At 40.7% G+C, this 13195-nt stretch overlaps 1 protein-coding gene across 2 annotated transcripts in view; it reads left to right on the forward strand.

Annotated features, from left to right (window-relative positions):
* Window positions 1–13195, forward strand: part of TRANK1 (tetratricopeptide repeat and ankyrin repeat containing 1) — an 81813-nt gene that overhangs the window by 18301 nt on the left and 50317 nt on the right. For both annotated transcript variants that reach the window (XM_045904068.2, XM_064590281.1), the window contains one exon: window positions 8608–8778. In XM_045904068.2, coding sequence (XP_045760024.1) covers window positions 8608–8778 — 171 coding nt within the window. The remainder of the gene's footprint in view (window positions 1–8607; window positions 8779–13195) is intronic.

Raw genomic sequence — 13195 nt, forward strand, 5'->3', positions numbered from 1 at the left:
GGCGCCCCCACACAGATCCATGTTAAGATAGATGTAAAGAAACCTCATCATAGACAATAGCAGAGCATAGTAAAATAATTAGGAAGTGATGAGTTTTGTTTTTAATGTGATTTATTTATTGTAAGTTTAAATAAGTTAGTTAATAATGGCTGTGTTTACCAACCATCTTGTAGCATTTCTGGATATTCGACAGTTGGCCCTCGTGGACTGGTGTGAGCTGGTTCCAGCACACCTCTGTGCTAAAGCTCTTGTTAGCCTGGTAATTTACGGTTCAAATCTTTGCCTCCAATCACTGTGCTCTCCTTACACTTCCCCAGCCAGAAAATGCCCAAGAAAAAGGATTTCCAGGCAAGACTCTTCGGTTTGCAAAGAAACACAACTCCAAGTCTCCTGAAATCCAGGCGGGTTGAGCAGTGTTTGGGTAGTTTATATGCACGCGGAGCCTTGGATACCTACTGTATGCATTGATAACTTGGCAAGCATTCCATTTCCTGGGACCTAAATGAGTGCTTTCCAGTACAAGCGTACTGAGAGCCACATACAAAATTCTAAAAATTTCTGGTAGGCCTGTGAAAAAGTAAAGCAAAATAGGTAAAATTAATTGTGATAATACATTTTATTTAACCCATCTATCCAACATACCATCATTGCCCTGTGTAATTAGTATAAAAAGTATGGAGACATTTTACATTCTGTGTTTCAGTTGTGTGCTAAGTCTTTGAAATCCAGCATGTATTTTGCTCTGCTAGCCCAGCTCCTTGTTGACTAGCCACACCTTAAGTGCTCAGTAGCCACCTCTGTGCCTCGTGGCTGCCATATGGGACAGCACAACTGAATACTATTTCTTACAAACTCTGAAACCTTCCTGACTTTCTGAAACATGGGAGAATAAACATAAGAATCAAGAGACGGCCCTTTCTTCATGCAGGTGTAACCTGGGCTGCCCCCCTGGCCTCTACCGAACGAGCCTTCACGACTCTTATAGGCTGCTTCTTCTCCTTTTAATTCCACCTCTCTCTCACTACCCACATCCTCTTCCTCTCTTTCGGGAGAGCTCACCTTTTTTTTTTTTAAATCTTCAATTTGAACTAATTTTAGACATACAGAAAAGATGCAAAAAATAGTTCCAAGAGTTTCTGTATATCCTCACCCAGCTTCCCTTAATCTTAGCATGTTATATGTCAGGGTTTAGTTATCAAAATCAAGAAGTTAACATTGACAGAATGCTGTCAACTAATACACAGACCTCATGCGCATTTCACCCTTGTTTTCACTAATGTCCTTTGTCCGTTTGGAGACCCACACTGCATTTACTTGTCAGGGCTCCTTAGTCTCCTCCAGTCTTTGACAGTTCCTCAGTTTTCCATGCCCTTGACCCTTTTGAAGAGGATTGGTCAGTTGTTTTGTAGATGGTCTATCGGTTTGAGTTTGTTTGATGTTTTTCTCATGATTAGAATAAAGTTATGCATTTTTGCTAAGAATACAACAGAAATGAGTTTGTGGTCTTCTCTGCATTGTATTAAGGAGTTCATCATGCCAATATATCTTGTGATGTTAACCTCGATTAGTTGGTTAAGGTGGGATCCGTGGTATTTCTTCATTGTAAAGTTACCATCTTTCCCTTTGTAGTTGTTAAATATCTTGGAGGAGATACTTTGAGGCTATGCAAATACCCTGCTTCTCTTCAAATTTTTGCACACTAATTTTATATTCATTGGTGGATCTTGTCAGCATCAGCTATCACTGTGATCTTCGATTAATGTTGATTTTTTATTTTCTTCTTTCCTTCTACATTTATTACTTGGAATTCTGTTGCAATGAAGAGCTGTCCCTTCTCTGTATGTATGTATGTATGTATGTATGTATGTATGGACTCATGGATATTTACTCTATGGGATAAAATCCATAGTTGCTCAGATTGTTTCAGCTTTGGCCATTAGGCACTCCTTTCTTCTGATTGGCTCCTGTGTTCCTTTGACAAGCCCCATCCTTTTCTGAGCACTTCCTTACTTTCAGACACCACAAGTTGCTTCAGGCTTACCTTGAATTTTCTGTGTCTCCCATTCCTCCAAGGATCCCTAGCTCCTTTTGTTAACCTTTTGTTAAAGAATGGTGTAGAAAACAAGGCCTGCTACTTGGTGTGATCATTGTTACTGGAGAGTCATTATTTCTAGGCCTTCTCAGCAGATGGAGGGAAGAAATATGTGGTCATGTACTAACCCATGGATACACACATCTGTATTACTGTGTCTCTGTATTAAAAACCATGAGTTTATGTTGATACCTCTGATTCCAGTCCAACACCATGGTCATTTAGCCTTTTAAAATTTGTAACATCTCTCATCTATAATATATTTACTTGTTCAGTTTTATGAGTTTCAGACTTGCTAACCCATGTCCCTTTGAGAAACACATCTACTAAATAGATGTATGTTTGTTTATGTTCATTTTATGTTTGTGTTTAGTTCTTTTTGTCTTCAGTTTTATAGCATCTAGTCAAGATGCTAAGTTATTTTCCTCCCCCCATTTACTATGGTTATTTTGCTCATTTGTAGTACACTTAGGTATATTTTTCAGTGTTTGCATTCCATTTTAGGGTTCTCCTCACATCCTGATTGGTTTTGTTTATATTTTGGTATGTGGAAGGCACATATGTAAAACATTACTATGGTTCTAGAAGTCTGAACTTTGTAGAAAGACATACTCAGAGAAGTGTCACTTCTTCCTCGTCCCTTGACCCCACTAAGTTTCCACTTACCCCCTTTTTCTGCCCCTTTCCCATTCACCCCCTGTAGGTGATCAGTTTCTTTTTCTTTCTTTCTTTCTTTTTTTTCTAGGTTCATTCTTTCTGGATTCCTTTTGCAGTAATGAGCAGACATATGTGTGTTTTCTTATACCTCCTTTTTTACATGGAGGGCCCCATTCTATAGATTCTGCCTGGCACCTGGCTTTTTTTTCATTAACAGTATGTCCTAGAAATCATTGCATATTCGTTCATATGCATGAATGCATATGTAGGTCTGTTAGATATTGTCAAATCTCCATTCGGAAGGACCTTAGGAATTTGAGATGCCACTAATTCTGGACTTTCTGTTCTATTCTACTGGTCTCATTGTTCATATAGGCTTCTTTTTTAAAAAAGATTTTATTTATTTGACAGAGAGAGAGAGAGGGAGCACAAGCAGGGGGAGTGGGAGAGGGAGAAGCAGGCTTCCTGCTGAGCAGGGAGCCCAACAAGGGGCTCGATCCCAGGACCCTGGGATCATGACCTGAGCCAGAAGCAGACGCTTAACCATCTGAGCTACCCAGGCACCCCTTCATATAGGCTTCTTTGAATCACCTTTCAAAAACTAGTTTAAAAATCAGAAGTACACTCCACACCAAGGCAGCTGAAATAAAAAAAAGTGGACAGCAACAAGTATTGACAAGGATGTGGAAAATTTGGGACCCACTGTGGTGGGAATGAAAAACTGTGCATCTGCTTTGGAAAAAAGTCTGGCACTTACTCAAATAGTTACCATATGATTCAGCAATACTCCTAGGTATTTATGCCTCACAGAAATGAAAACATATTCAAACATATTCAAACATTTGTACATGAATGCTCATAGCAGTATTACTCATAACAACCAAAATCATGTAGACAACCCAAATCTCCAACTGCTGAATGGACAAACAAAATGCGGTACATCCAGACAATGCAATATTATTCAGCCATAAAAAAGAACAAAATACTGATACACGCTACAACAAGGATGCACCTTGAAACGTTATGCTGAGGGAAAGAAACCAGACACAAAAGGTCACATATTGCATGATCTCATTTATATGAAATGTCCAGAATAAGGAAATCCCTAGAGACAGAACCAGATTACTGGTTGCCCTGGGGGAGGGGCAGGAGGAAATGTGGAGTGACTGCCAATGCATATAAGGTTTCTTATGAAATGTTCTGGAATTGGATAGTGGTGATGATTACACAACTTCTTAAATATACTGAAACCCACTAAATTATACACTTTAAAAGGATGAATTTTATGGTATGTTCAATCAAAAAAATTTAGAGGTAAAAAAATAAAAAGAAATTGAAAGGCATGCTCTTGGTAAAAAAAAAAAGAATTCAAACACTTTAAAAAGATATTGATAAAAAGTAAATTCTCTTTCACAAAGTCTACCAAGCATTTTTTTTGGTGAGTCTTGCCAATTTTTCTTTTCCTCTTTTAAATATGAATGTGCACATATTCTATATTCTATTTAGCAACTTGCTTTTTCCCTCAACAATAATCTTGGCCATCTTTCCCTAATAGTACCTGCATAACTATTTCATTTCTTTTTAACAGCTCACAGTATTCTCTGACATGACTATACTGTGCTGATGGATGATTAAATGGTTTTCAGGTTATTTTGCTACCAGAAACAATGCTCAGAGAATATTTTCCTATATACATCTTTGTGAACTGGTGAGACTATATCTGTAGGATTATTTCCTAGTTGAGAGATTGCTTGTTCAAAGAACTGTGCGTTTTATTTATTTGGATAAACTCACTTTATTTAAATTTTAAATAGATTACATTCACAAATCAAAAGATACAAAAAGTATACATTGAGAGTCTCTGTCCTTTAACCTGAGAAACCAATGTTACCAATATCTTACGATTTTTTCCCCACATTCTATTTATTTATTTATTTATTTATTTGAGAGCGTGAGAGAGAGTGCACGAGAAGGGGTACAGTCAGAGGGAGAAGCAGACTCCCCACTGAGCAGGGAGCCTGATGCGGGACTCGATCCCGGGACTCCAGGATCATGACCTGAGCCGAAGGCAGTTGCTTAACCCACTGAGCCACCGAGGCGCTCCCCTACAAATATTCTATAATGTATAAGTAAAAACATATGTGCAGTTTGAGGATGTTTTTAGCATGGTGGGATGTATTTGGCTTTTGAAAGCTATTGTTAACTTGAACCCTAGAAAGGTTGCCCCAATAGTGTATGAGATTATCTCCACCTTGAATACTTTTCTGATACATGGAGAGTCAGGAACTCTCCAGATACTTTAATGTGGCCCAAATTCCAAATTCACCATTTAAAATAATTGTAGCATCATAGAACCTCTGAAATCATCAGTTCTGTTGGCATTTTGGTGGGTGGACGTTGTTATGATGGTCCTCCTGGCTCCGGATCCATGTGGTTTGGGAGGCCCAGGGGTTCAGGCCCAGGGAATTACCAGGGCCCAGCAGCGGGACCCAAAGCCTAGTATCACCTTCTGGATGAAGAGTTAAAAAAACCTTCTGAACCTCATGTCAAGGGGCCAGATCAGTAGTTGCATCTGACTTGGTTACAGGCTACAGACACTCAAACTGGTTTAGGCAAGAAAGGGAATTTATTGGCTCATGTGACTCAATCGTCCAGAGTTTGCTCCAGGTGCTCCAGAGACGTCTCCAAGAATCTGCCCTGTCTCCCAGCTCTGCTTTCTTCTGCGTTAGCTTCATTCTTAGGCAGGCTCTCTTTCCGTTGAAGCCACCTGGTATTAGGTTTATATTATGCCTATTTGTCAGTCTCAGCCAAAGAGCATATCTCTACTCAGTGTTTCAGTTCAAGTCGTAGGAATGAGTCTCGGTAACTTGACTTTGGTCACATGCCTCCATGAACCAATCAGTAGAGCCAGGAGGATGGCATGATCTGATTGGCCAGATCCTGGTCAGGTGTTCACCCCTGGCTCTGGTGCTGGGGCAGAGCCGAGAATGGAATGATCTGGTTGGTCAGATTCTGGTCAGATCTTTATCTCCCCCCCCCCCCCCCCCCCGAGCTCGGGCTGGGGCGGTGGTGGAGTATGTCGTGGTGACTGAATGTGTTTACTCCCATCAAATCAGGTAGGCTGAAAACGCGGGGGAAAGGTGCTTTTCCAAAGGAAAACTGAGGTGTTGTTACCAGGAAAAGGGCTAATGGATGCAGTTAGTTAAAAAAATAAGTCTAGTATGTTTTCAAATTTTGCTTCCTTATCGTCAAGAATTTTGAAAACCTATGTACCTCTTTACGTGTTTTTACATTGACACGTAGACTTTTTTATCTGTGAGTCAAAAATATGTAAGAAAAGGTGATTTTCAGAATTGTGTACACAAATATTTTAAAATAAAGCTATTATCTCACTCCTTTAGTTGCATATAATAGAATATAAATACTACAGCAACTTGATACCCTCTAACACGTATTTAAAAAATTGTGGCCTAGCTCTTTAATAGTCAAAAATATCCAATTGTGCCTTCCTTTTTTGGGGATCATATTTCTAGTTTCCTTTTCAGAAAGAAGTTTACCCTCATATAGTTTATGCTTGAAAGTCTTATTAGTCATCCAGTGATCTTCTTTTGGAATAAAAGTACTTGTGTAGCTTTAAATTAGAAAAAAAGGTCTGTGATTTAAGACTCTAGGGGTTAATTTTTTTCTAGATTTAATTATTACAAAATTATTACTACAGATAATCAAAGCAACAGAAATATATTAAAATCTTCTGTAATTAATTATTAAAGGAGAAAATAGTAATTTTGGAGGGCAGTAAGAGGAGGGTAGATTATAGTACCTTTTATTTTTTTATTTTATTAATTTTTTAGAGCTTTATTTGAGAGAGAGAGAAAGAGGGAGAGCACTAGAGCAGGGGGAGGGGCGAAGGGAGAGGGAGAGAAGAGAGACTCTCAGACTCCCTGCTGAGCATGGAGCCTGATGCGGGGCTTGATCCCAGGACCCTGAGATCATGACCAGAGCCTAACTCAAGAGTCGGACGCTTAACCGACTGAGCCACCCAGGCGTCCTGTAGCGCCTTTTAAAAGGGGCTTGGCAGGCACCTAATTTTCCCTTCAGTGGACACTCTGGAAGTCAGGAATTTTCACCGCCTTTGGGGCAATACATTAACTAGTAATTAGTTCTCTGTAACAAATCACCATAAACTTAGTGGCTCAAAAGCACACCCATTTACCAGCTCACAGTTCTGGGGGTCAGTAGTCTGAAATGATGTGACTGAGTTTTCTGCTCAGTGTCCCCCGAGGCTGAAATCAAGGTACTGACAGAGGCTGTGTTCTCATCTGGAATTGTGGGCTTTCTTTCAAGGTCACATGGTTGTGGCAGAATCTAGTTCCCTCTGGTTGTAGGAACGAGGTCCTTGTTCCCTCGCTGGATGTCAGCCGGAGGCTGCTCTCAGCTTCTGCAGGGCACACACATTCCTTGTCATGTGGCCCCCTCTCTCTTCAAAGCCAGCAGGGGAGAATTTTTTATGCAATCACTTCCCTCTCATATTTTATTTATTTATTTATATTTTTATTCCCTCTCATATTTTAAATCTTTGCCCTCTTCCTGACTTCTAGACCTTTGACCTTTACGGCTCATGTGATTAGATCAGGGTAATCTCCCTATCTTAAGGTCAACTGCTTTGGGACCTTGATTACATTTGCAAAGTCTCATCACATTTAGATTCATATTTGATTGAGTAACTGGGGGAGAAGGTGTGTGTGCACCAGGGGTTGGGAATCCTGGGGACTGTCTTGGAATTCTGCCTGCCTCAGTGAGATACTCTGAGGGTAAAAAGTTTGACTTTTTATTTTTTTATTTTTTATTTTTTTAAAGATTTTATTTATTTATTTGAGACAGAGAGAATGAGAGAGAGAGAGAGCACATGAGAGGGGGGAGGGTCAGAGGCAGAAGCAGGCTCCCCGCCGAGCAGGGAGCCCGATGCGGGACTCGATCCCGGGACTCCAGGATCATGACCTGAGCCGAAGGCAGTCGCTTAACCAACTGAGCCACCCAGGCGCCCAAAAGTTTGACTTTTAAATTTTGTCTCATTTTTGTAAATGCAAGAAGGGCAGTTGTGACTGGGGAGATGGAAAAGGAGAGCGCCCTGAACAGGACAGTACCTGGAGTCCAGGTGTCTTGTCCGGGCAGGGGATTTTAGGAAAGCATGGGTATGGAAGCTGGGGATCAGGCATTGATTTGCTGAACTCTTTGTGCCCACGTCAGTCTTTGTACCCCCAGGGATACACCTGTTCCATTCGGAAAACTGTGGCATCTGTGATCACGGAGACCCCTTGATGCTTGGCAAATAGATACGTCAAAGCAGCAAATGGAGCTGGCAGCCAGAGGGTTGGGGCTGGGAGGGTGGAAACAGTGACAACAAAAAGACCCTGATGCAAAAGCAATTGCCACTTTCTTCTCCGATCCCCAGACAGGCTTTTTTTTTTTTTTTTCTGGGAGAATATTCTGTTTCCTCTCTAGGGAATAAAGAAATCTGAAGTCACAGCTCGCTGTTATCCTTACAGCTGTAACTGTTGCCTAGGAACCAGATTCCCCTTCTCCTTGCTTGTTGCCAGGGAGAGGGGAGAAAGGTAGAGAGGAGCGCACTTCTGAACCTCTTCAGAGCTATTGTCCTACCCACTCCACACAGGACTCCTTGCTTCGGGGAGTTGGGTGGATTGTCCAAGGCCAGCAGTTTAGATTCTAGGAGCAGAGCGACACTGGTCCCCTTGCCCCAGGCTGCTTGGGCAGGGAACTGGGAGGAAGAGCACTCATGGGGACGTCTCCTTATGGAAGGGACCATGACAGCCCCCCTTTCTCCTTTTGGCCCCGTCTAGGGCAAACAGAGGATGTGCAGATGCTCCTGAGCTTTGGGGCAGACCCTACCCTGCTGGATCGAGAGTCCCGCTCTGCCATGGATATCCTGAAGAGGAATAAGAACTTCAAAGCCATTGAGAAAATCAACAGTCACTTGGCAAAGCTGGCTGCATGTTCTAAGGACCTATCAGGTACAGCTTCTAGTGAAATAACTTTTTGGGAGATGGGTGGTAAAACGGGTCCTGTGACATGAGATACAAATCAGTTTATACTTTCTTAGTATATGAAGATGGAAGTGAGACCCCCAGTCTTTGGAAAACTTGTTTGCTTTTTTTTGAAAGACAGAGACAACTCTTATTTAGAGAGTGTCTATAACATCCCGATCACTTTGCCAGGTCCACCTTTGGGCAGTTTGGGTGATTTTTTTTTTTCCCCATGCATGCACACAGTATAAAAAGGAAAAAAAGTCATACAGAAGAGGGGCTAACAAAACATCAAGCCTACTCCTCCGAAGCAACTACAACCAACAATTTAAAATACATTCATATCTCTGAAATAGATATGGTTTATATTAGTTTGGGACAGCATCTATTGACTGGCTGCTGTATAGGATGAAATGCAACAAGTTAGCTCCAACTGATGAATTTTGCCCAGTAATGTCATTTGTGTCGTTTCCATTCTGTTCCTTAGCTCTGAGTTTTCTGGGCTTCATCCATAGATGAATTGTAGAAATGAAAAACCAAGTAAATGGCATTTACATGGTGGTAGTATGATTATGTAAATGGTTATGTAAACTACATTCTACAACTGGTAGCATAGCAGAACCCATAGAAAAGAACCACCAAACGTCCTGAAAACTTCGCTCTTTCAATGTGATACCATTTAAGCGTCCCAGTTTAATGAACCCTGTGTGTATACACGTATGTACGCATATATACTGTTTGGACCTTATTTAGACTTTTTATTTAGACTTCAGCCCCAGTGTGTGTGTGTATGTGTGTGTGTGTGTGTGTGTGTATAAATGCTTCCTTTAGTTCTTGCACTCATATATGACTTTGTGGCTCATGTTGTCTGTTTAGGTTTCTCTCTTGATCTGTTAGTATACCTACTCAAGTAAGTTTCTTCTGGAGGAGGCATGGGCTTACGGAGTTTTTGAAAATGTCTTTATGTTGTCTTTCTATTGGTTGAATATGGGCATTGTATTTTCGAATATAGGCATTGTATTTCATGGATTCTAAATTGCAGATTCTCCCCACATCTTTAAAATTGGAATGTGTTTTACCATCAGTGATGGGTCAGTTTGATGCAGTTGTTTCATGTGTAGGACAATGCACAGGATCTTAGATTTATGAAATATGCTGTAAAACCTTGTTCCTCCCAACTTTGAGGAAATTGTGTCATTGTATTCTAACCTCCATTTGCTACCGATTAGAAGTCTGATGTCAGTCTCATTTATTTTCCCTTCTAGGATTTTTCTGTCCTTCGAGTTTTGAAATGTCCCTGGGAAGTTTCTTGGTGTGGGTCCTTATACATTCTTCTCACTTGGCTCTTGTTGGCCCCTCTCAATCTAACTTTTTTAGCTCAGGGAAATTTATCTTCTATCATTTTGTTCCCTTCTGATGTCTCTTTGCTGCAAGTATTAAATGGCTGAGCTTCCTGAATTTATAACATGTCTCTCTACTTTTCCCTACTGTTTTCTAGGTATTTTTTCTTCCCAGACCTTTAACTTGGTCTACAGCTTTTCCTTTTATAACTCAGCTTGCCCATTGCATTTGTTTTAATTTGGAAACTCAGTTTTAATTTCTAAGAACTCTTGCTCTCTGATTTTTTTCTCATCCATGGCAGCTTTTGCTTGTTTTATATGTGCCACCTCTTTTTTTTTTTTTTTAATTTTTTTTAAGATTTTATTTATTTATTTGACAGACACAGCGAGAGAGGGAACACAAGCAGGGTGAGGGGCAGAGGGAGAAGCAGGCTTCCCGCCGAGCAGGGAGCCCGATGCGGGGCTCGATCCCAGGACCCTGGGATCATGACCTGAGCTGAAGGCAGTCGCTTAACTGACTGAGCCACCCAGGCGCCCCTGTGCCACCTCTTCTTGAATGGCATTTGCGAATATTGAATTTTTTTTTTTTTCTAAAAGAACATCCTCCTCTTCTCTGAATTATTTGTTTCTTTTGGGGTGAGTAGATTCACTTTCTTGTTTCTCTTTTGTGCTATTGCTTTTCTTTAATTATCTTCTGCTCTTTGGATGGTCTGTGTGCATGAATGAAGGACTGGACTGATTAATACTTAATAGATGGTTAGTGTGTTTACTGAAGTTATTTGGATGTGTTTCCCCAGAAACACTCCCCCGCCCCTGGAGTGGGTAAGTAGGTGGCGGGGTGTATGTGTTGGAGTGGGATGCAGTTGGACAGGTGGGGGTCATCGCAATTGCCAGGGTCAGGAAATTTTCACATGGGGGAGAAGCTGTTTTTCATTTAACGTCCCTGCCCCTCATTGCTCCATGTTTTCATTTTCATTTACTTATTTAAAATATCATCTGTTGTTTCTGTGAGATCACTGGAATGAGGGGAAAGAAGTGTATTTGCAGAGTTCTCTATTTTTCATGGATTTTTTTTTAAACTGATACATATATTTAGTTTTTAAAAGACCCCCGTGTTAAGGACTTGTAATTTCTTCTGTGAAGTAGTAAATTAATAAGTCACTGTGAGATGCTTTCTGAGAGTTTATGCCTGTAATCTCAGCTTCAGGATGGGTTCTACTGTTTGAGAAATAGAAACTAACTGAACAGATTTCTTTGCTAGCGAATTTCCAGGTTTTAGTATAACAACAAAAAAGGACCACCAGTTAATGGTAGAAAATGGCTGATTTGTTTGCAGATTTTTTGCTTGCATTTAATTTTTTTGTTTGCAATTATTTCTAACCTTAATTCTTAGAATACTGTATATGTGTATGTGTAGGCTATATCTAGTGGTATGGGCTTTAGCATAAGCCATGCTATCCTGTTTAGTTTTTAAAGTTTTGATTTTTTTCAGTTTTTTTTTTTTTCGGGAGAGCATAATAGAATCTTTGAATATCTGCTAATCCTAAAAACAGCTCAGTTTCTGAGATAGGGTCTAACCCTCCTTTCCTCTCTACCTTCACCAGCTAGATTTGTGGCCCAGATTTGGAACCAGGAGAAGAGACTCAGTAGAAAAGCAGCTGGTTCCCTTTTACTTATTAGAATTCAGTTATGCTCACTTGGGAAGAAAAGCACATTCAAGAGGAATGTGCCTCCTTCCAAGCCTGCCTTTTGGCTCACTGGGTAGTTTGTGATGACAGTGGATACAGTGAAGACTACAGCCCCTGATACTCCTTGGTAAACTTATTGGATGTTTGGTTACTTTAAAGTATTCTAGACCATCGACCATGAATTTTTCCTTGCCATGCTAGAAGAATATTGAAAGACTATAGGGAAACATGGAATCACAAAAAGCAAAAGAAACTGATAAAAATCGGACAAGCTGAGGATGACCAGTTATGAGGCAGGGCTAGCGAGTTGGAGTCTTCTGGGTAGCGTACTTCCCAAAGACCCCTAGCGGTGGAACCCTTGTAGACGTCAGTATTGGAATATGACGTCTGTACTGAGTAGCACGGTTACTTTGTGCATCCATACAGCTGTATAGAGTTGTATGCATGCATTTTGTTTCTAAGATTTTGCCAGTGGCATAAGCTTTAAAACCTGAGGTGGGGCTGGGGAATCTTTGTAGATGAGGACCATGCAATATAATTTTCGGTACTGATGTAAATGTTCTATATCTGCTCTGTCTCATAGGATAGCCTCTGGCCACCTATGGCTTTTGAGCACTTGAAATCTGCATGACTCATGCAACAGAAGAATTGAAATTCTAATTTTATTTTAAATACAGTGGCCACTGTAGTGGATAGTGTAGTTTTAGACTTTAGTCCCAGCATGGTCTTTTAAACCAGAGTAGTAGCTGAGAAGACAGGCAAAGGGAGGGCCTGGGGCCATGGGCATAAATGTAGATCTCCAGTCATAAAAATGAAGATTTTATGGACTTTAATCCCTCCCCATCCTCACCCATTAATGGGCTTGATGGACGCACACTATCTTTGGGAAGAGCTTCTGCTGGGGAGTTGGGTACCCTGGCTCCTGACCTGAGTCCACGGACTTAATGATTTTTGTTTTTTTACATCTGTGGCCCCAAGTAAAGCACCATCAGGATGCTAGGTTTTTGTACCCAGACGAACAGCATTCTAACTGAGAGACTAGGATAAAAGATGTTCTCACCCTTCGCTCATCCTGAGCGTTGCTGTGCAACATTTTAATGATTATGGTGATGATGACTTTGGAGAGGGTGGCTTTTGCACCGAGGTGTGAAATGAAGGGTCTTGCTGAAGATTTCTGCTGTTCTCTAAACCAGAGCTTCCCATTGTCTTTTTTTTAAAAAGATTTATTTATTTATTTATTTATTTATTTATTTATTTATTTATTTATTTATTTATTTAAGAGAGCAAGAATGAGAGAGAGAGAGCGCGCACATGAGAGGGGGGAGGGTCAGAGAGAGAAGCAGGCTCCTCGCTGAGCAGGGAGCCCGATGCGGGACT

This window comes from Mirounga angustirostris, unplaced genomic scaffold, assembly GCF_029215605.1.
Source record: "Mirounga angustirostris isolate CCGP_5_RB_7025 unplaced genomic scaffold, mMirAng1.0.hap1 SCAF_1, whole genome shotgun sequence".
NCBI lineage: Eukaryota > Metazoa > Chordata > Mammalia > Carnivora > Phocidae > Mirounga > Mirounga angustirostris.